Source organism: Caloenas nicobarica, chromosome Z (genome assembly GCF_036013445.1).
Source record: "Caloenas nicobarica isolate bCalNic1 chromosome Z, bCalNic1.hap1, whole genome shotgun sequence".
Lineage (NCBI taxonomy): Eukaryota > Metazoa > Chordata > Aves > Columbiformes > Columbidae > Caloenas > Caloenas nicobarica.
In genome coordinates this window covers 24,654,988-24,678,944 of record NC_088284.1, presented here as the reverse complement: position 1 = coordinate 24,678,944, position 23,957 = coordinate 24,654,988, and the positions used below count along the sequence as shown (strand labels likewise).

At 39.7% G+C, this 23,957-nt stretch overlaps 1 protein-coding gene across 1 annotated transcript; it reads left to right on the top strand.

The window, feature by feature from the left end:
- Nucleotides 1-2,039: 2,039 nt before the first annotated feature.
- EMB (embigin) lies at nucleotides 2,040-22,582 on the top strand. Its single transcript, XM_065657518.1, has 10 exons — nucleotides 2,040-2,127; nucleotides 7,256-7,339; nucleotides 9,495-9,584; nucleotides 10,839-10,937; nucleotides 13,170-13,341; nucleotides 14,540-14,628; nucleotides 17,405-17,532; nucleotides 18,667-18,946; nucleotides 19,708-19,741; nucleotides 22,513-22,582. The coding sequence occupies exons 1-10, from the start codon at nucleotides 2,040-2,042 to the stop codon at nucleotides 22,580-22,582; spliced, it is 1,134 nt and encodes a 377-aa protein (XP_065513590.1).
- Nucleotides 22,583-23,957: the final 1,375 nt, after the last annotated feature.

The window sequence follows — 23,957 nt, the reverse complement described above, 5'->3', positions numbered from 1 at the left end:
CTACAGCTAGGTCCCAGATCAGACTGTCCTAGCAGCTCCACTCCTGCCAGGTGGCAGAGTTTAGCTGTAGACTTGTACACAGATTTACCCAGCACTAATCCGTCCATGTGGTTTCCAGGTGGATAAAATATGCCTCACCAAAAGGTGCTGCAGACCCAACTGCTACATCAGCTGAACATAGGGGTTTATATTCACTCATTCCAGGAAGAGTTACCTGGAACTACGAACTAGGCCCTTAATATCTTAAGGCAGTTGATGTACCCTTTTCTTGCCCCACCCCCAAGATAAGTCTTTTCAAGCCTAACTGGTTCAGACAAACAGCTTTCAAACTCCAGCCCATTTTTCAAACTCCAACCCATTGAAAGGTGAAGATACTCTGCCCTTCCTAAAGAGCCTATCTCAATTGGATTCTCTCTCAGAACCCCATTGCTCTGTGCAGTCTAGCAGGCCAACAGATTAACAAAACTGTTCAGTTTCTCCTTACAGCACACTAATACTGTCTATTAAATCACACCACAGAACCACAGGTTGCAGCTAAATTTCAAAAGCAGTGGATTTACAGTTGTATAGGCATCACTGTGCATTGACTACTCGTATATATGACTCCGTACTTTTTATACATGAGCTAAACAACTTTAGAGCTGGAGCACAGAAAGTTCATCTCATTGCTACAAGTATATGAGGAGCATTTATTCTTTCAACAACAGAAAAGGCTCCTGTCTATACATGGTCCCATTTAGCCAGCAGGATCCTGAGCCTTCCTGTGATGTGCAGCAAGGGCTTAACAAAACAAGTCTGTTCCCCATCTTTTGTCATTAGTTATATTTACTGAGAGATCTTATGGTGGAAAATTTTAATCTGAAGTACACGACACCGGTATTGGAGGACATGGATGGCCACATGGACGTCTACAGTGCTGGAAAATCAACACGTAATGCATTTGACTTATTCCTGCTCTGCATAAACTCCTACAACTCTGCCAGCATGGGAGAGGTAAGATGATGTAAAGGCTTAGCTGCAGTGACCTTTTTGCATTATTAATGCAAACCGTATACACAATTCAACTTTTGCATTAGCTGAAGTAATCATTCATACCTTGATCGGAAGGAAGAAGCCGCAAGTAGCCCATCCTGGAGACTCTCCTTCAGAGAATGACCTACCAGATTTTATACTGCAAAATCTAAATTCAGTTATTTATGAAGTAACAAACAGAAATGCAGACATACTTTTATATATGAGTGGTTTTACCATGCATGTACACACATATACATAGATTAAAACGGTCTAAGCAATTAAATTGTGATTTTAAATGCACCAAGCAGTAGTCAAAGTCCTGGGAAGAGTTTGCAAGAAATGATGCTCCCCTGGCATTACTACACAAGCCAAGAGATTTAGAAAAGTAGCTGTGAAACGCTGCGGCTCTCATACAGCATAACCCAGCTGCACTGGAGCCACTGAGCCTCAAAGCTGGGCCCCGCAGACCACCAGGCAAACGGCAGCGCCAGCCGCGCCCTGCCCGGGGCAAACCCCGCCGAGCCTGCTGCCTCGGGGCTGCTCAGGCGGAGGTGCTCCTGCGGCAACGGCCGCTCCCGCCCGACGGCGAGACACGACCCAGCCTCCCCGCGGGCACTGCCCGCTTGCAGCCGCCCCCACCAGGCTCCCCGCCGGGCCAGGTGCGAGGGCCCGTCTCCAATTAGCCCCGGTGCCACCCACGCCGTTCCGCCCGCCACATAAAGCCGGCGGGGCCGCGCGGGGGGCAGCGCGCCGCGGTGTCCGTTTCCTGGGGCTGCCTGTTAACGGCTTCCCGGCTCTTTCCTAACGGCCGCTGCCTGACGCTCATCCTGTGCGTGGCTTCGCGGCTGCTTCGCTTTAGTTTTGATCCCTGTCGCAGCGGCGGCAGCCGGCTCTCCCGGAGAGCCGCTCCGGCCCGCTTGAGGCTTCCTCAGCCGCCGCCCGGGCGGTGAGGGGCCGAGCCCAGCCCGCTGCCGGAGCGCCGCCGCGGGGAGCGGCAGTGGGAGTGCGGCGGCAGCCGGGGCACCATGCCTGCCGCCTTCTCTGCGAAGCGCCCCGGGCGGCTCCTGTGGCTGCTGCTGCTCTGCCTCAGCCTCTCGGGCACAAGCCCCGCAGGTAAACGCTCCCTCGTCTCCCGGCCTGGGCCGGGCGGCTGTCCTTCAGCGTCAGGGTGGGCCGGGGGGGCAGGGGCACCGCTGTGGAGCTGCGGCTGAGTAAAGGGCATCCCTGCCCCGAAGCGTCTCCCGAGCTCCTCAGGACGATGGAGCGGTGGCCCGGCAAGGCGGCTGCCTCTCGGCTCTGCCTATTTAAACGACCGGGTGCGCTTCTGTTCCTCAGCGGCCTCGACCCTGGCCGGGGTCGGAACCCCCCAGCACTGCCTCCTTGCGGGCACACGCCGCGGAGCAGCTGCCGCCCTGGCCTCCCTCTGCGCTTCTCTTCAGCTTCAAAAAAGTGTTAGGGTTTCTCGTAGACCTGCTGGAAATTAGGGATCCCTTCTCTGCTCCAGGGAACGGTGTGCTGGTCGTTAGCGTTGCCTCCCTGTGTGTGTGGGCTGGTAGGCAGATAGGCCGGCTGCGATCCATGAGTACGTCCAGTCATGTTCGGCCTTGTGGTCTAATAACATCTGCTTTCTGCCTTGCCAACGGGAGGATTTGTTAGTTCACAGGTGCAGGACTCTGAGGTCGAGGTGTAGTGTTTTATTGCTGCCCTCTCCGTATCAAATAAAGTATTGTTTAAATCCTGAAAGAACTGGAGTTGATAAGTTAAATTACTAAAGTATTGGTATGCTTAGCAGGTTCTGAGGAATGTTCATTGCAGGATCTAATACTGTGTCTTAAATGTGACATTTAAAATCCATGATGGAAGAGGGACTTCAGCCTTCTGGGCCCTGTTCCTCCTCTAGTGGTTTTCAGTTCTTCAGGAGCAGGCCAGCCACTTCTGAGGAAACAGAAGCTTATTTCTAAAAATACTGGATTTCTGTTGTTAATACCTGTTTCTTCAAGCATCACAGAATATTAGAGAATGGTAACGGAAGGAAATATCAGATTGCTGATATTTGCTGTGCAAGATGTGATTGTTAGAGTGTGTCTTGCCAAGGGTGAAAGTTCTGCCAGCACATACATGCGAACATTATTGCTGTGACTTTAATTAGCCATCAAGGGTTTAGCTGCACTCTCAGTGTGTGATATGTAAGTAGTTACGTGTTTGTGCCTCTCTTGATCTTCCTGAGAGGAGCAATACTGCTTCCTGTGTGATTATAACTTCTGTAAAATTTGCAGTATTTTCACATAATGTGGAAGGACAGAAAATGTGTTTTGCAGGTCTCAAGGCTTGTTTAAAATACATATATTTAATGTATGCACACAGAGGAAAATCTGTTTTGTACTTCTTAAAGCTTATTTAAAGTATGTATGTGCACTTATATACACATTCATAAAACTTGAAGTCCTTTCTGACAGTTGATTTCACTGATCAAAAATTTTGTGACTGCAAATGGCCTGCAATTTGTATGAATGTGTGAATCACATTATGGCAAGTTAGCCACATAGTATTTTTTTAATGACTATTACTGCAAAAAACTGTACCTACTGTTGAAGTGATTTGCAGTTCATATAAAGCCATCAGGGAAATTATATCCTCTTCTGGAGAGGGGAAAAACGAACATAACTTTTTTTTTTAAAACAAACAAACCCAAAACAAAACAAAAAACCCCCCACAAAGCAAACAATAACAACAAAATCCTGTTTGGGTTTCCAAAGTTTGGACAGATCTACAGTCGTCTTGAAGTGGTGGATATCAGCATTTGGTTTTGAGCCAAGGTCGGAAATGAGCCACCTGCTTTAGTACTATTTATCTGTATGAAGTGAGGCTGCCGTTTTTCAGACTTCTATTAAATGTTTTTATATTTGTATGAACTAGGTATGGAGGCTTCATACTGTGATTTCCATTATGATTTAAATGTGAGAAAAGAGTCTTTTGCTCTTCCATTGGTTAATAACCAAAAGTGCAAAAAGCTAGTCAAGCACAGGGACTACATGCACAGGTGAAGCAAAGGGAAGCTCATGTTCTCTTGGAGGGGGAGAACTAACACTGTCTTCTAGTGGAGTCCAGAAACAGGGTATGTACTAGGGATGTGGAGATCTTCAATCAAAAGAAGTGCTTGCAGTAAAAGCAGCCAGAGGGAGTACTAGATGCACAAGGACTGAGTTGTAGAAAGGCAGGTTGCATAGACTTCTGCAGCTGCTCAGGCAGGTACCACAAGATACCTCTTAGATTTTATTTTGTGATAAGTACCTTGGGGAGAGTTCTTATATGGTTACTTTCGTCTTTTAGTCTTTTAACTGTTTATTTAATTGTTTTGAAAAATTTAAACCATCATGTTTTTTCCGTATTGAGAGTAATTTCTAAGCAAATGTCACAACATTGTTTTTCAGAGTTTGCTGCTTCATGTGGTTACTGTTGTGGTTGCCTAATTTAATTGCAGCATTTGGCACCATTTAGTTGCTGCCAAATACCTTTAGGAAATGCAAACCTAGGACGTCTTATCTCCAAACTTCTGTCCTTAAAGATACTAGCGAGTTTTACAAGTAGAGAATACACCTCATTCCTCAGGGGCTTGGATTCAAGGCTGTATTTTTCTGGTTTGTCCTGGAAGAAAGGCTTCTGTCAGGGCATTTGGAAGTCTTTCATGTGGATCCTTTGGTGCCTCAGGAGAGCTCGGCCTGCAGGAGGTTCTGTCAGCTGGTTTTGGATGCTACTGAATTCTTGTGCTCTTGCACAGGGTATAAAAATGATACTAATTTACATTAAATGTTAAACTGATTGTGTTAAATTAAACTAAATTGTATTTCAACCTTTTCCTGTTCAGCCACTTTTCTGGCTTAAAAAGAGCAAATAGATTTTTAAAGACTGAAATTGCTCTGGCAATGACAAGTATAGTACATCCACACTTTATTCCACAAATATTGGCTGCAGTAGGGAGCAGAAGTAAGGTAGAAAAATAAATTAATGACCTCATACTCTCAACTGCTCCATCCTATGTAAAGATCAGGGCAACAAGAACTCAGCAAGCTACCACACTATTGATTACATCTAATGCAGATCAATTGTAGGGTAACGCATATAGCCGTGACTCAACAGTTTGAAAAGTTATTCCACTTGATTTGCTTATATCACTGCCCAGATTGATGACACTAATCATGCAGTACTGGGTCATCTTGTTCTCTGATGCTGTTCAGCAGGTGTGTAGAAGAGGAGGAGAGTGGTGCCATGTTATCTCTGTGCTAGCTAGTTTGACATATGGACAGATAAGAGCCAATATGTGGAAGGAGTGGTGACTAGAAGTAACATTACTTGACTGCTTTCATTTGGTATGTGAATTGAGAAAGCCAAGGTGAGAACCCTATTAGTATGCAAACCACATTGCAGGTTATCTGGCTTCCTTGCAGATAGATAATAGAGCTGCTGTATGGTTGGCACTGGCATCTTGTAAATTTATCATCTTTGGGGATTTTAATTACTGTGCAGGTGATGCATACTAAGCTGACATAGTCAGGTGATCCACGATATCCTTAGAATGCCTCAAGATGCTGCAGATGTAAAAATTCATAGACATTTCTTCAACCTTACCATGAATATCAGAGGCATAATAGCTCTGCCTGCTCTCAACACCTCTGACAAGTAGAGAATAAGACTCGATCTCCTTACTGGATGGGTTGTAAACCAGCAGATATTCAGAGCAGATTTCTTAAGTTCTTTGCTTGGATGAAGGGCTGGGAGGGGAACACTTGCCTGTGGGACGAGTGGCCTGGTATGAAAAAGTATGAAAAATGAAGAGCCGGTTGTTAAAAAACCTTAATGTTTGTTTTTTAAAAGCATATCCTTTGACTGTCTTGTTTTACTCTTGATCCAAACTGGTTGAAGTATGATGGGCAGATTGAGAAACCAGATGGTGCAAGCTGGGCATGACTCTTGGTGTAGTCTGGAGTAACTATGTGCTGGAGGTGCCAGTGGGAGAGTCTGTGGGTTGTCTATGCCTATAGTGCTGAAATGAGGTAGGAGTGTTGATAGTGTTGTTCACTTGTAAGAACTGGCAGGGTGCTGACTTTACCTTCTGCTGGAGGCACACAGTTCTCAAAAAGTTTGAACACACTGAAAGCATGATGTAGCTTTTCACTTTTCTTCTATGTTTGCTGCTGTCTTGGTTGCTTAGCAGAGCTTATTACTCCTTCCAGACTTCAATTGTAACTACAAAATGTCTCTTTTTTTCCCTGTGTAACTACTGGCCAAATCACTTAGAAGCTGCTAATGTGAGATTGCTCTGAGTCTGAGGAAGAGTGCGTCCTGCTGCTATGGCGGTGGAATGTGTCCTGGAATACCTAGGCATGTGAAGATATAGTGTTTATTTTATGCAAACGGTTCTGCCACCCAAGCGTGGGAGCAGAAAGGAAGGGGCAAACATCTGAATTTTCCTAAAATATCTGGGGACCTTGAATTCTTAATAGACAGCAATGACACAGCAACGTACTCTAAGCAAGTATTCTGCCTCTTCCCCGCTGTCCTTTCTCCAGTCTAGAACATAAAGCAAAGCTCTAGAGTCTTGCCTGTCTCTTAAGAAAACTGTATTATAGGAGCAGAATTGGATTTGCAGTGGAGTTAAGGAAAATTGAAATAATCATTAGTATTACTTGGTGAAGTCCATGTTTGACACAACGCCTTTTGGTTTGTTTACCACAGTGAAAATAGAAAGAAAGGAGCTTGTTCGCTGCCTCACAAAACAGGATATATAAGGTTGTAATGAGTTCCTTATTCTATAAGTGAGTCTCCTAATCTATGTATAAAAATAATCAACTAGCATCACTGTCATAAGCTGTGGTGGTCTAAGCCCACAAACAAGACGGGATTTGAGTACAGGTTATGTAGTTTATTGGTGGTCTGGAATATTCTGAAGAATGGATTTGCCTGACTATGGGCTAAGTACAGGAGAGGATATCTATGCAGAAATTAGAGGTCAAATAAATACTGTGTCTGTTCTTTAGGCTTTTATTGCCTAAAGTAAGCTGAAGAACTAATGAAAAGTAATTTTTGCATGTTTTGGCTGTATAAGCTAAGAATATGGGGGAAAAATAGAGGTGGTAGGCTGAGGTGAGAAGATTCTGTTTGAATTATTTTCATGAACTAGATACTTCTGACTCCGTTCAACTGAGAGGGCATAAAGTTTCTTTAAACCCTTTTTTCTTTTCAGATCCAGATATGACAACACAAGATGCCAGTCAGCCTCAGGCAAACTCTTTGACAAAGATGCAAGCTGGACTTAATGAATCATCTGGTAATTGTTTTATTTCAGTACACCTAAAGCTCTAGTATTTTTTCCTAGTGATACTAAGTTATCATGTAGAGTTTACCTTTCCATGCAAAGTCTCTTGAAATAAGATTTTCATGCTTCAGAAGAAATGGGAGTAAGTATATCATCTGGGCCTTTTAAAGCCACTGCAAGAGCTTAAGTGTCGTAAGCACCTGAAGACCATGGGAAAAGCTATCCAAGTGCCAGTTGCATGTTATTGTGCATATATGCCATACAACCAGACAACGACCATGGAGATTCGACAATTCACAAACCAGAACCATTGTGGGAAGTTCTGTTCTAACAGTTCTATCTGATAATTTTTCATGTGAGGACTCCTCCTTATGCTTTTGTATTAGTGAGAGGTACAATAATGCCCTTGCATCACTGTGCCTGGTAGCTTCATCTATGTTTTTTTTTAAATTATAGATGTGTCAAAACCTTGTGTTATCCCCACACTTTGTCCACCATATTCTGAACCTTAACTGTGGTGTGATAGGGAGCAGAAAATATATTCCAGACAGGAGAAGACACTGACTGTTGATTCCCACCTCTCATTTATCCATACAGATCAGAGCAGCAATGTACCAAAGTTCATGTTGATTCATGCAAATTAAACATGTGCTAAGTTATACATGAACTCAAGCAATTTCTGACAAGTTATTCCATCTACAGTGTTGTTGTTGGGAAATGATAATGCTATTTGCCTAGTGTTCATCTTCAGAGCTTTTTAGCACCATGTATATGAGCACTAGAGGGAGTACAGTACCTAATAAATGCAATAATTCTATCCATACATAAACATATGTATACATGAGTTAAAACACACAAGGTATTCTGTATAGTATGACCTCACCTGACTATTTTAATTTGATATGTCAACTGAGGAAGAAAATCAGTATGATGATCCTATTACTGTCCCAAGACATTTTAAAGGCTGTCTAGTTTTTTTTATGGATGGATAACGCTACTGTATGAACTGGTACTGGTGCTTTCTGAATCTATTGTCGTAAGGAAATTTGGTAACAAATCAGGTGATGCATGTACTAGGCTGACATAAACTCAGGTGATCCATGACAACTTGACAGCATGCCAAGGTTTTTTTGCACACACATATGGAGGAAGTTTCCCCAAAACTCCTTCAGCCTTCAAATGTTATTTCAGGGGTAAACACTTGGACTAATTTTTTTCTCCATCAGGCAAGGATCAAGACTTGCTTGTGCTCTTGTCAAGAGGAACAGGACTTACTGTCTAGTGCCAGGAGATGGCTTCATAATTTTTTTTACTTAACTATTAGTCCAAGATAGCTTTTTGAGATTGACAACACTACTGTTCAACTACCAAATTAAGTAGCCTCAAGGTCTGTTCTTCTGTATTGTCCACCTTAATATACAGGTTTATTGTTACTTAAACTGCTTGAAGCACAAGGGCAGGTTTGAAGTGCAGATGGAACAAGCCAGGCAAAAGGCTGATTGTGGCATAGCATTCCTTGTGTTGTGTGCTGACCTGTAGGTAAACGCTGCTTTACAGAATAGGCCAGCAACTTGGAAGGCATGTGGTACCTCTTGCTTAGAGACTTCAGATGCAAACCCCAGCAGAGACCTCCTTCAGCAAGCCAGATTCTCACAACTGTAGCCAAGAGGCATGCATTTTAGAACTTTACTTAAAACATACAGTATTTTATGTGGGAAAAGAGAGGGAATAATTGTGAGATGATCTAGGCTTTCAGAGAAACTATTTATACAGCACAGTGATCAACTCTGCCACTCAGTGATTCTCTTTAAGAAGACTGAAGTTGTAGCCCAGTCTTCCGTTTTCCTGGCTGTGAGTGGGGACCTTTTCAATCTGTGAACAGAAGAGATAATGAAGCCTCTTTTTACAAAAACTAGAATGATTTTTCTTCTATAATGCTGTGATTAGGCAGATTAAATCCATAATTACTGTTTATATATTTCTGTGGTGCATTATAAAATAACTGGCAATAAAATTACTTTGCAAGCATGTAAAGTATAGCTTAAAACATTTAGTGTATTTTTATCCCACCATGGGTGGAGGGAGGGGAAATCCATTTCTTCTGTTTCAGGACTAATTTGAAAGAAAAATACTTTTTGTAACAGGTTTTGCTTTTTTCACCTTTCAGAGCCCATGACAACCACACGTACTGTCAACTGGCAAAGTCAGGGAAGCCCTTTAGATCATTTGACACTTGGACATGATGCATCTACACATGGTAAAAGTGATCATCTGTTGTCGTCTACTTAAATTGTTAAATTTCAGTTACCCTAAGGTTATACCTTGATATTTTTTAATCAGGTGGTTATAGAGGGTCTATATTGATTGATAATTACCAAGACAAACAGTTTGATGTTTAAAGCTGTATAAAAAGTAGCTGGAAACTGAAAAAAAAGTTACAATTGCTATAGCTGTATTGAATTGACCTGACCTTTAAACATAATTTCTAATGTTTTCTCCCACAGTGTGATTCAGTTTACTAGGGACATGTATGCAGATAGTACAATAGTAATGAAACAATTGTGTGTAGATGTGGAAGGATGATGGCTCCTTAGCTGGGCTGCATCTGTTCTTAAAGATTTAGCTTATTAATTTGCTTTTTTGCTTCTTGAAAGGCACAGAGCATGAGAACAAATACAGTGGAGGGAACAGACTGTTCATGCTTACAGTTTCCTACCTGATAGCTATATCAAGCTTTGTAGAGCTTTATAAAGGTAGTCTCTGAATACTATGCTATCCATAGCCCTACAGAAAAGGGATTTTGCTGGCCACATTAAACCTGTTAAATGTAGCTTTCCCTCACAGAAGGAAATGAGTGTAATTTAGTCAGGTAGATCATGGTCAATATTGATATTCTTTGTGTGGGGAAGGAAATTCCATGCAGTATATCAGGAGTTTTGTGGAGTGGTGAGGGAGTCTGACCATGTTCAATGGAGCACAGGGCATTCTTGCCTCTGCATTCATTAGAGATGCATCTAGATTAGATAGTCCACCTCTGGCTTTTGGGCTGTGTTGTTAAATTGTAGTGGCCTTGGGAATGGGAGTGTTCTGTCCTTCTGTTTCTTTATTTTCTAAAGTTCATTACATTTCCAAGGTCTGCTTAGACATTGATGTGGTCCTATACAGTTCTAGGAGCCACTTGTAAACTTCAGGAGAAGCTGTGTGTATAGGTGACTCTTTGAATCAGGCTGTGAAATAGATAGTTATAACCTTTTTAGAGTATTGACATTCCCAATTACAACATTACAGTTAACCTAGAAAACATCTTCTAAAAAGGTATAATTACTGTAATAGTGGCCACACAACACTGCTGCTTTAAGATTCTGGCTTTTAACAGGCAAGATAGATGAAAGGATCTCCATAGTAGTTCTCACTTGGCAAGGTCCTTTTTTCCCCGAAGATTACTATAAGAAACATTTGCAATTATTACCTTTATAGGATCATAACATATCACTTTGCTTCTACCCAACAGCCTTGTTAGGTCCAGATGTTACCACACAAGTGCTCAAGCAGGCAGGACAACTGGACACATCTAATATCACTACTTTGAAGTATGAGATACGCCTACCTGGTAAGTGTGTTATTTTATCTTCCAGTTATGTTATATTGTATGCCTATGATTACACACAATCTTCTGTATAAGTTGTAGAAGCATCTAGGATGACAACTTTGTGATGTTGAGACTGAGTTGAGATGCTCACAGTGAGCAAGTGAAGAGCTCAGTAAAATAAAAGGTCAATAAGTTTACACTATTGAGTATTATGTTTGAGTAAATATTTTGCAGTAGAGGATGAGATTATTTTTTTACTAAAACCACAAGTAAAATCAACTCATAGCTATCTGTTCCCCTAAATAAATTCAAGTGACAATTCCTTTGCGCTAGTGAATCCACTTGGAGAGACCATATAAGCTAGGGTACTTGTTAAACAGGAGGTGTTAGTCAGCTTTGCAGCATTAGAGGAGTTAAAGCATGGAGAAGAAGCAAGATAAGCCTATTCCTAAAGTAGACAAAGTTCCCAGTTGTCAAATAAGCATTTGTAACTAGCTTCTTGGACAACTGGAAAAACTGATCTATCTGAAATATCTCTCAATAGGAGATCAGATAGAACTCCTTTGCAAAGTATTGGTATGATAGCTTGACATAATTGCACAGCATTTGTGCTATATTTTGTTCTAGCAGGAAACTTAAGGTACTGTCTATTTCTTGTTCTGGTACATGTACTCGTAGTACAGAGATGCCCCAGATAGCAGTCTTGCTAGTGGTTAATCTTCAACAGCATAGGGTTTTTGTGTTCCATTCATTTTTAGTGTGGATTTATTTTAAAAATGATCTCAAAAGGTACAGATTCTATTTTTAGCCAGTGTAGTTAATCTGACTGTAAAACTTTTGTTCTGTGAAATGTTTTGCAAAATCACTTTGATCATAAACAACCTCAACGAGGTGAGTTGTGCATGGGTTATTTATTGAGTGTAATGGCTCTAATAAATGAGTCGCAGTAAGCAACTTTGCTCTGCTATGAAGGACTGAAGTGTTGCACCTCTAAGTTTAACTGCAGTTCAACAGATCTGTAATATTTTGGCTGGGACTTGGAGTTCTGGGCATGCTGTTCTGAAGGCCGTAAATGTCTCTGTTAGACCCAGTGAAGATCAAATATTGTAGAGGAGGATCTGATGTTCTACTTCAGCCAGACTTTGTGGCTTCTTAGTTACGACTTGCATTAGTAAGTCAGTGAGCTGTACCATAAAACTTCATTTTTTTTTTTTCTCAGAAAGAATTTTAATTGTGAAATGCAGCTATATCAAGTACTACAAGGTAGCTCTAGGACTAAGGTGAGGTCTGGAATAAGTTTTCTTGAGGTATTCAGATGGACTAACCACAGTTGTATCTAGAAGGTATGGAAGAGAAAGCCAATTATGAAATAAAATTTCAGCGCTGATGGGCACGAAGTCCAAGGTGTTTTTTTATAGAAGGCTGTTTATGTGGATCAGAGAAGATACCTGCTGTTGAAACCTGCTTTTTGAATATGCTTGTTTTACACTCCTGGAGCTTGTTAAAAGCAAAAAAAGTGACAGGTTTTTCTGCTGTATTGAAGTGTTTTCACACTGTAATTCTAGTGGCTTGCCACTAGGAAGGCAAAGGCAGCCATAAATTGCTTTGAAGATAATTTGGTTTCAAGCTGGGTAGCTGTAGTGCAAAAGGCCAGATCCAAAAGTGTTAAGGTTGTGGATTTTATCAACTTCACTAGCAACAGGACCCTACCTATAATCTCACGGTATCATAGAAATTTGCAACTGGCTAAACCCAGGATATTTATAGATATTTACAAGTCTAGCTTGCTATTATTAACATAACTTACTAATATCTTTAATCCAATAAATCCTGTTTTTTTAGTACCAAATGTGAAATCAAAAAGGAGGTTCAGACTGAGAGCAGACATTGTTCCCCCTTGTGGGAGCTAAGTACTTAATATATTTTGGTTTGGGTTAAATTATGTAGAAGCATAAGTCTAGCTTGCTTTCAGTGAAATGACTATCTAAGTTTCAATATGAGAGCCCCCTAGGAAGTTTACCTGTAGAATGGAGCAACTGTGTCATTTTTGTAATGGATGTATATCATAAGTCAAGGCTTAAGAAAATAACTGTGAAACACTGATTTTTGCAGATTTTTTTACCCTGGGAAGTATTAACAGCAGCACACTGCATCCACCTGTAATCCAGCATATGTAAAACACAATCTTTGAATCTCTTCTTCCTCCAGAATGAAAAAAAATGTTTTTCATAAACTTTTTAAAACTACTTTTAGGTATTCATGGTCTTCCTCTGGCAAAACATATCACTTTGGACAGAGCAGCTGAAATTAAACTTTCATGCAGATTGAAAAGTAAATATTCTCATTTGAAAAATCTTCAAGTGACTTGGAAGAAAGGAAGTGAAATAATTCCACATAATAAAACTGAAAACGTCTGGAGCATCCAGTAAGTAGCATGCTTTACAGTTTGAGTTGCAGGTTCTAAGGAGTTGTTATCACATGCATATACACTGCCCAGTATTAGTGGTATATATTAAAAAAGAGCCAAATATTAAATATATGCCCATAATCAACACTTGAAGCTACAGGAAAGGAAAAAAAGTTGCAGTTGCTTTAAACCTGGAGGGAGAGCTTCTGTTCTTCCTGTAGTGCTGGAAAAACAAGGTTTTGTTAAGAATGTAGAATAAGGACACGGTTCTTTGAGGTCCAGTAATTCTGTTCAATCAGTGATGTAGTAATCTCAGCCTGAGACTGCTAAGGTACCTGAATTTCTGTTTCCACATTCTATTTTCCACCTCAGTGCTGCCTTGCAGGAGTCTGAAAGGCATGAATGACCAGTTTTTTTTCCTTCATAGTTAGCAAAGAGAGAAGTTAGCTTTATGGTAGAGTTGTTTTGGATTGTTTTAAAGGTTTTCTTAACTATTTTGAACCTCTTACGGAGACTCAGGAAATGTTGTAGAAAACTTTCTTCAACTGTTACAATTTACTCTTAGACTTTAGTCCATTTACAGATTTTTAATTCTAACCAGGTAGTCTCCAGTTGATTTTGGTATTGCTTTCGTTCTTAAATAATATTTATATAAAATTTCTATGATAAAAACGTGAGAATGTACTGTCACTTTTCAGCTACTCCACATACACAAATACAACCATGTAAATATTTTTCAAAGTGCTTAAGAAATGTGTAGTTTGCCAGCGGACAAGATGCTGCACTTGATTACATTGCAGCTCTTTAAAACTGCTCTGTGGTGAAGCTATGCTAACCATTGACTGGCTTTAAGAAGAGCAAACCATTTAAATAATCTCTTCTGAAGTCCTACAGAGCACATGTTATATAGTTCACATGGCAAACAAAGGTCTAATTTGGCAACCTGTAGATCATACTGCTTAAAGATGTTTGGCCTTCTGTGAGCAACAAGGTTGAAAATGATATTTATGTTCCCAGGTATGCTTGTGCTGTTTTAAATGTCATGCTGTTTCTACATTGCACTAAACCTTAATCCTAGCGTTTCAGTGATGCATGTTCTTTGCTCCACTACTAATTGCTGCTGGTTTCTTTAGAATGTTAATTAGCAGTCCCTGTTAGTTGTAGGACAACATAAAATAAAAGCAAAAAAGCAAATTGGTGAAACTTGTTTTTGAAGATTGATGATCACGGATGTCAGTAAGCTGGGAGGTTACAGTTGTATTCTGAAAGGTGAAGAAGAAATGAGAGCTACATTTTATTTACAAGGCAAGTAATTTTAAATTTTGCTTTACTTGACCATTGAAAGCCTATATTAATATGGTTTCTGGATAGTATAGAAATTGCAACTTGATTTCCTAAGCAGTGACTAATATGGTCAGGATAAGTGAGAATCACTATCAAAGGCATTTCTATAGAAAGAAGGGGAGAAGAAATTTGAAGCAAAACTAAAAGCCTTCTTAAGAAAATTTGCTAATAACAAAAAGGCATATAAGCCTACTTTTTTTTTTTTCATAAAGGAGTAACTGGTTTCTCCCTCACTGTCCATTCCTATGGCAAGAATGAATACTCATAACTTTCTGGAGGGTGAGAGGAAAGGATGGTGTCTCAAATTCTTCAAAAAGCAGAGCCAATGACTTTGAGATTTGTGTTACAAGAGGAGCAATGATTGGCAGAATGGCGGCAGGTTTTTGGAAGAATTCAGTTGTATTTCTGAAATGCCAACTTATTGCTTTAGTGCCTCTTTCATTCTATATGGTATAAGCTCTTATGTTAGAAGTTGGTGTGCTTCATTGGGCAGTATGAATGCCCATCTGTTTTGTATTCTCTTCTCCAGTAATGTTGCCCTTAACAGCAGTTGGTGAAATCCAGCTGAATGGAAGACATGTGAAAATGAAATAAATAAAACCTGCTGAGAGCTTTCATCTCTAATGAGAGAAATTTCCTTCTCTGTTCCTACCAGCTAAATTTTGCAAAGAGGAAGGCAAGAATTTGATCTGTGAAAACCCCACAGACTGTAATATATAATAAAGATTCTTCCTGAATACAGACTCTTAAAAGTTCTAACTTTTCAAATAACTGCCCTAACCTCAGCTAAACTAACCAGCAGGGCTTTGTAGTTCTCAGTGCTGCAACCTGGCTTTGTTCAGCAGGATATCTGGTCATACAGTTTGAGAAGACTCTCTCATGTATGTTCAGGTCTTGAACAGTGATGTTGCTATCTGCTTTCAAACCTTCAGCCAGGGGAGGCTAGCTTGCAATACTGAAGAAAGACAAAATTGTAGTTTATTTGGACCTTTTAATCTCTAAAAATGCTTAGATATTTTCCTTGTCAACATGTGGGTAAGGTTTAGTTGAATGGCTACCTGAGTCTGTTTAGATTAAAGACAAAGGAGACCTTATTCTTTCGAAAGTGTACAATAACTGTTTCAGTAAGGGCACGAATGACTCAATAGGGAAGTCATCTTTTCCAGAACAGTGCATAAGACTGGTTGATTTATTACAAGATGGGAGAATTGCTTCACAATGGTTGAATGCTGCCACTTCTGATGCCATAAAAAGTACTGGCTTGACACTTCTTAAGATTAATGCAAGAGTGGAGGAAATGGGAAAGAGAAGTCCTTGAATCTTCCAGTCAATAATGCGGAGAGAACAATTCTCAAACTGAAAGATGAGTAATGTATTGGTATAGACTCAGTGGATAAAGTAATCACTGCTGTAACAAACTGCAGTAGCTTTTCCACTGGGCAGGTATTATTGGATGTGTCACCTTTTTCCTCCCCTCCCCCCCATTCTGACTTGGTATAACCCTGCAGATATTTAGGAGTTAAGCTTTTACCTGTTACTCCTTAAAAGGATAGTGTTTAGTGTTTAGAACAAATATATATGAAATGAGAACACTATGCTAGTTATGAGGCTGGATTGATACATGGCGCAGCAAATTCTGAGGTTGTAAGCAGTATTCTTATTAACAACAAGGTTTTACGTATATTTCTGGAATGGAATTTTTGTTGTAATACTCACAAGAAGTGAACTTTTTGGGATAATTAATTTGCGCTCAGCCAGTAAAGGAGGAGAGGGAACAAGAACAATCTTAGTTTATACCAAATGGTTCCATGATAACTGCTAAAAGCAAGTTCTTGGCCTATTTGGTCTAGTATGACCAATATAATTTAAAAGACATACTGGATCTGTACTTACAAGACAGAGCAATGAAGCTTGAAATAAAACTTAATAGATCTGAGGAAAACATGCTAGTAAACATCCTAGTAAAGATGAAAAGAAGAGGTAAGGGGAAATACATACTCTGTCATGATATATATTTGCTTACCTCTAACTCTGTCTTAGGGATGCCTCAATATATTCAACAGCCTCTTTTGGGCTTTTCCTCTTGGAAGGCTGTGGGGCATCTGCAGTTATAATGGCTGGGACAAGTACCTCTGAAGTTATAATCTGAAGTCTTGTTTCTTGTGGCCGTGTCCTGTCCCTAGCAAGTTTGGACCAAAAGTCCTTTTTGTTGGCAGGTACCCAAAAGTCATTACTTCAGCTGAGAAAATATTTGTTACTACCAAGCTCCCTCAATCTCCAGTTTTGTCTTAATTACAAAAAAGTTCTCTGCATACACAACTTGCCAGATACCATGATGTGGTAGCATTATGGCTGAAATAGACTTCTATCAATTTCTGCAGATTGAGTGAAATTGCAGAAAAATTACTATGTTTCCTAGGGTACTAGAACTGAAGCATGTAGCTCACATATGTCAAGAGGGAAAGGGGAAATGGGCAAGAGTAGAAATCAGTCTGATTTTGACTTGGTTTTCAGTATTAATTGGCAACTTTTAAATTCATACAAGAACTGAGAATAGGATTCCTGTAGTCTTCTACACAAATTCTGTATATGGAATATCAGCCTGAAATGACCTTTCATTTAGACCATGAATGATAGAATCATATGAGTTTAAAGGAAAAGGAAATAAATGGAGTACTACTATAAATGCATACCTGCATATATTTATCTTGATGAACTCTTTTCTACTTGTTCTTAGTACCAAAAATTGAAGCAAAAGAAAAACCCATAATCAGTTATAAAGGAGATATGGCCATACTGGTTTGTAAAGTTTCTGACTACACTCCTGTTGCTTGGACCTGGTATAGGACCAACAGAAGTGAACAGGTAAGGTTTCCATCTGTTAGTCAAGCAAAACCATGTTGCAAAAAGCCAAGTACAAACAAGTATGACTTTTCACTGTAGGCTCTACAAATTACACTTAAATTAAAGTTAATGTAAATCTCTGTGCATGGAAAAAATCTGTGATATTTAGAAATAATAATTAATTCAGGCGTTTTTTGTTCTGTTTTATATGATGTTTCGTTTCCAAGAAGTTCTTGCCATACTCTTATAGCCCAGATAAGAGTAAAACAAATCAGAGGAGTCTTCAGAGGCTTGTCTTTACTATATTAATGATGGTTATATTGCTCAAATCTTACTACTTGATAATGAAAAAGTCTTGTCATAGCAGGACACTCCTTAAAGACATGTAAAATATTGGAGGCTTGAGGGTCCCTTCTCTTCCTCTTGCTCCAGGTACAAGTACTTCTGTTTCCCAGCCTGTATGACCTCTCTGGGGCCCTGGACCTGAAGGAGGTCATCCTGTGGGGGAGACTGCTGTGCCACTTGATTTTGAAGGAGCTGCAATCTCTTCTCACTTCAGCTCCTGCCTTAAAGGCTGTGAGGAAAAAAAAATCTTGCTCAGCAGTTTTCTTCCTTCACATACCATGTTTCAGGATTCCACTTAGCCTTGGAGTCATAGCCACTTTGTTTCTGGGGGAAGCACTGTCAGCTAAGAGGAAGTAACTAGATCTGTCTCCTCTACACTCCTGCAGAGTAGCATTGACTTGGGAGACTATGAACATGTTACCCAGTGAAGCAGCATTCCCAGCTCAGCTTCCTTGAAAGTGCATGCTTTGTGCTGTGGGTGACACCTGGGCATTAGATCCCAACACCTAAGGCTGCCCTTGTCAGTGGAGAGTCAATAGTCAAGGGTACCTTTCACCTGATCTTAAATAGACTAAGCCAGGTCAGACTACTTGCTCACTACAAGTGCGTATTTTCATCTCCATTGAATGTAAAGGGAACAAGGGTGGTCAGCTAAGATAAATCCTACCCTTGGAGGTGGAGTAAACATGCTTCACAGATGCTACTTGTTCTTAACTTACTGTAAAGCTCTGTACACAGAGCTATCTTTTGCTAATATAAACAAACACTTTCTTGTTGCAATAATAAGACTTGTAATTTTTTTATTTGCAGATTGCCATTAATGACTCAGCACTGGCACACAAGTATGTAATTAATAGAGTATTTGCCAATGTAACCCATCTGAAGATACTGAAGCTCACCGAAGAAGACAGTGGTATATATTTGTGTGAAGCTGCTTTCAAACTAGGGAAAAGTAAAGGAAAGCTGCAGCTTAAAGTCTTGACCTACGCAGTGCCTCTCAAACCCTTTGTAGCGGTTGTGGCTGAAGTTGTTACTTTAGTAACTATTATTTTCCTCTATGAGATGTATTCAAAAAAGAAAGAAGGGGCAGGTAAGTATTTTTCAATGTCTTCTTGCTTTCCATTGAAATTGCAGCCAAAGTTAGAAAGGATGACCCATAGCACTTCATGTATGAAGTTCATTGTGATTTTTACTTTTTTTATAAAATACTTCCTAAAATGTTGCATTATTTAATATTTTTAATTGTCCATGAGTCTACAATTTGAATACAAAGTGCTTTCAATAAGTAGTACTTTCTTACGAAGGGTTTGATATAGTCCTTATTTTTTCCTTACGAGACAAAGGAATTTAGAAGCTCTACTCTGGGGGAATGCATAGGAATGGAAGCAACCGTTAGTAGTCTTGATGGGAGAAACTTCTGTCAAGAAATTGAGGAATAAGGAAAAATGTATTGGAACACACTGTTGGTTACTGAACCTAATGTACACTTAAATGAGCTGGTCTAGATGTGCAGGATGAAACAGAAGTGACACACGTAGGCACATATATACACAGATTTTTATATATATAGTACACGTATGGTATTATATATACATACATGTATTTTTCTCTTATATATTACATGATATGTATTAAAACCAGATTAATAGAACTTGATCAAAGTAATTTTTTTGACAAATATGCAGGTGATTCCTTTGAATAGAAGAACACAATTTGAATTACAAATTTAAGGAAACAAAAAGAAAAAATAAGATTTTGTTTTGCTTGTATATCAAGTAAATATAATTAAACAGTATTTTTCTAGTGTTTGTTAAACTGAGGTCTTATATAATTCTTTTTCCTGTTTTGCAGAACGCAAAAAAGAATTTGACCAAATTGAGCAACTGTAAGTAAAGATTTTTTTTTTATACTGTAGTTAATATTTATACTATCTTGCATATTACGGTGTTGTGGGGACCCGGTCCACTTTCCAACTGGGGGAGGTTCAAAATGTTCCCAAGAGTGAGATTAAGACACAAACAAGGTCAGATGCCGCTAAACAATCTTATTTTCTTTTTATGCCTAAAGCTAGAGCGACAGAGAAAAGGGGAGAGAAATTAGGAGGAAAGTTAAGCAAGTATGTGAGAAGATAAGGAAGAGATAAGCGAGAGATAGTCACTGCCAGGGATCCAAATGCGTCTTCCGTTGGGCAGCTCTCAGGTTTCAGGTCCTGGTAGCGCTGGCAGTTTGCAGGTCTCAGGTTGTGCCGGTCCCAGTAGGTGCTGGCAGCGCTCAGGTCTCAGGTCCGCCGGTCCCAGATGACAGGTTTTGGTCTTGGTGGTGGATGGCCACACTTGCAGGTGGTAACCTGGGCATTTTATGGCAGTTGGTGGCGGGCGTTGCCTGAGCACACTGTAGGCCTGATCACAGATGTTGGTGGCTGATATCACTGGAGCTTCACTTGAGCTTACACAAGCTTCAAGCATTCTTTGAGTTTTAGCAATTCACAGTGATCATGCATTTTGCACTTTAACTCACTGTATTTAGGCCTTTACAGCAGGCCCAATTAAGCAAGCAGCGTGAGCAAGCATTTTTCTTTAACAAGCAGGCCTTAAGCATATGATTTTAGCAAGCAAGCAAGCTTGGAGACAAATCCTTAAGCATATTATTTTCACAATATTTCAGCCTTCCACACTTATGCTGTGTGTTAAGGACCACTGTCTCTCACACACACTCAAACCGTATGCTGAGAACCACTGTCTCTTAAAAGTGTGTTGTATAAAGTTATACCTTGTTTTTGACCCAACTGGTAGCAGTTAAAGATGAATGTGAAGTACAGTTTACTCCTTTCCTTAAGACATCGTAATTCTGGAGTGTGCAGAATGCTGTTCGCTTATTGGCACTTAATTTTGTTGTTTGGAAGATACTTCACTCTTTTGTAGAAGCACCGTGTGTCCTCATCATAAACTCAATCTAAAGGGCTATAGCGATGAGCAAAATCACTTTCGGGTGGTAACTTTACAAAAGAGGCTTTGAAATTTTTTTTCTCATGCGTGTTTTGTCCATATTAACATGTATTTCTCTCCATTGCATGTGGTCAAAGCCCTGGCTCTCTTAGGTAAGCCTGTAATGGCTTGGTTGTTGGGAGCTGGCTTTGGCTGTTTTGTTGGTGCCTCCAACCTCTCTGAGGGGGCCTCTCACTGCTTGTGGCTTGGGCTCCCTGGGCATGGGAGCTGCTCCAGTAGAAGCCAAAGCAACAGGTGTAGGCACATCTGTTGCTGTTCTGCTGCTTGAGGATTGGTGCTTCCATGCTGGCTTATCCTTACGATGATGCATTCCTAGAGGCTTGCTTGTTGAAATAAGCTGTATTTCTCTCCCTCTGCTCATCCTTTGAAGCCCAGTCACTTCATTTGGCCTGTGACTTTCCTTTTGTTTTAAGATGCAGCCTAGCAGTTCCCCTTCTCTTTAGATGTGTCCAGTCTACTCCAGTTTTCTTTCCACTTAGTCCATTCTCTCCTCCTATCTCCCCCCTGCTTTTATTTTCCCCTGAGTATTTCTGTCTTTCCTTTTGAATTCCTTGCCACAGCAACCTTCTTTGTTTCCCAGTGTTGTATTCATTTTCCCATTCTTTTTCCTGTGCTAGCTGAAAATATATTTTGGTGCTTTTCTCCTTACCTAAACAGCTTTAAAACTGTAATTAGATTATACTATAAAGTGGGCATATGTCTTGGGCATATAGTATGCTATTATACTAAGTGTTTGGAGATATGTCTTGGGTTGAAAATTGAATAACTGTCCTTGTTGCACAGCCCTGCTTTTTATAAACATGCTGAAACTGTATTACAGTAGGATTGTAGCACAGTATGGTGGATTAAAATAATGTTTTCATGCTTGATGAGATGTGGGATGTAGTTTGATCAGCTGCTTGATCTGTACTTTTGAGTTCTATGTTAGATAAATGCATATCAGGAAGATCTAGTAAACCATGTACTTCTGCCTAATTTTAATAACTGAAATTTATTTTAACTACTGGCTACTTAGAAAATAGATTTGTGTACCAGAGAGAATGTCTCCAAAGGAGCTCTTTGGGTCACTTATGTCAAGTAATGAGTAATACACAGCTGATCTTGGTTGAGGCTGTAATTAAGATGTCACATCCAAGAATGTATTAGGTGGGAGGCTAGTGATTCAGAAATTGAATTTTTAGCAAGAGACTTGTTAATTCTAGTCTTGATTGTGACCAACACCATATAGCTAGTTGTATGTACTCCAGAAAGAGCAACCATATGACTCTTTCAGTTCTGAGAATGTTGAGCTGTATATTGCTTGTATATTATTTGAACATTTACTTCATATACAAACTCAATACACCCAGTGAAACAATAGTATAACAATCATTTCAGGGAATTCTATCACTTTTATAACTTCTGCTCAGAACTTTGTGGGATTTTTGAGGGGGACTGAGTTGACCATTTATTACTTGGCTGAAAGACTTCAAGAATCAGTAAGTATTTTGGTTGCTTAAATTTTGTTTAATCTTTTTCCTTATAACTTCACATACTAAAAGATAAAATTAAATACATTTTATATGTACTCTTTGATTGGATTGTGACACTGCAATGACTGTGCTCATCCTAAACTTAAATAGTTGAGTTTTGGAATTTAACTTTTTTTCAGCAAATCGGAAGAAAACAATGGTTCAGAAAGTAGTGGTGCTAGGCAGAGAAGAACTGAATCTGTTTCCTAAAGAGGGTAAGAGATGTAACAAACCAGAGTTTAACTTTCTCTTGAGCAACCTGATAAAAGGACAAAAATCCACTGTGCCATCCTAATCTGTGTTTTTTCTGATGTGCGAACGACATAGTAATAGAACTATTGAGTAAAACAATATATAGTCATTTACAATATAATGTCAGGGAGTCCAAAACCTTTTAATTCAATGCTGTCATCATCATTGTGGTTTAATAGTTCTCTGCACCCATGCAGTCCTTAAAAGAGGATCCAGATTAACCTGCTTAATTGCTTGGTTCCTCATCATGAAACATTTCTGTGAATGCGAGGGTAGGTGCTGAGACGTGTGAGAATTGCCGATGTATCCAAAATCCTGCTCTTTCAGACTGTATCTTGAGTGTTGAGTGAGTTGTAGAGGAAGGATGCAAGTGTAATACAAGTGGGGAATGTGACAGTATCAAAGATATGAAGCAAGGAATTATGTGAGTTTAGTAAAGAAAAGAGAGCTTAATAGATGGTGACTGAATGGATTAGTGGTAGAAGAAAGCAGAGGGTATGTATCCCTGTGGAAGCTGTATAATGAACTTCCCTGATTCTCTGCCCTTTTACAGTCTAAAGGCTGCTTCTACTTATGCTAGCTGGGAAGGCTTTTCAGAGGATGGTCTATCAGTTGAGGACCAATCCTACACACTCTAGCTATTTCCCCTTGTTATTCCCTCTGCATCTGGCACCTCAGTCTCTCATCTCAAGATAAGAGGTGTGAGTGACTTTGCATTCCTGTCACTGCTGGTACTGCTTTTTCTCATCATAAGCCCGAAGGAAGATTGTTTCCATACCCTTCATTTTAAAGAACAGAAAGTGTCAGGTAAAGTTTGTATAAAGAGTAACAAATTGGAAAACAATCAAGAACAAATACTTTCCAAGAGTATATTGTCTCCTCTGTTTCCTGCATGGTGGTGTACTTGTTGATTGCTGTGACATAGGTTTCCAAGGATTTATCCTGTGTTGTATCTGAGGTGTTGTTCTTGTAGAGTCCTTTTGGTGCATGACACTCAGTGAATCACTAAGGATTCAGATTTGCATGTTGGATCATCCAAATAGTTGTAAAATATGAACTGGAATGAAATTTATTTCCAAATAAATATGGGAAAATATTGAGCAAAGTAATAAAATTCATGTTATAAGGAGATGTGTGTTTTTCTTTTTTAATTCAGGGGATTTAAACCCAACAGAAGTGGAAATAATCACAAAGCTACAGAAGATGTATGCGGCTATCCATTTTAAACATCCACTATTCTTCTAAGTAAACTCCTCTAATTTCTCATAAGATGCTTTTAAATTAGCTGTGAAACTGCTTATTTTACACAGATATTGTATTCTGATATACTGCA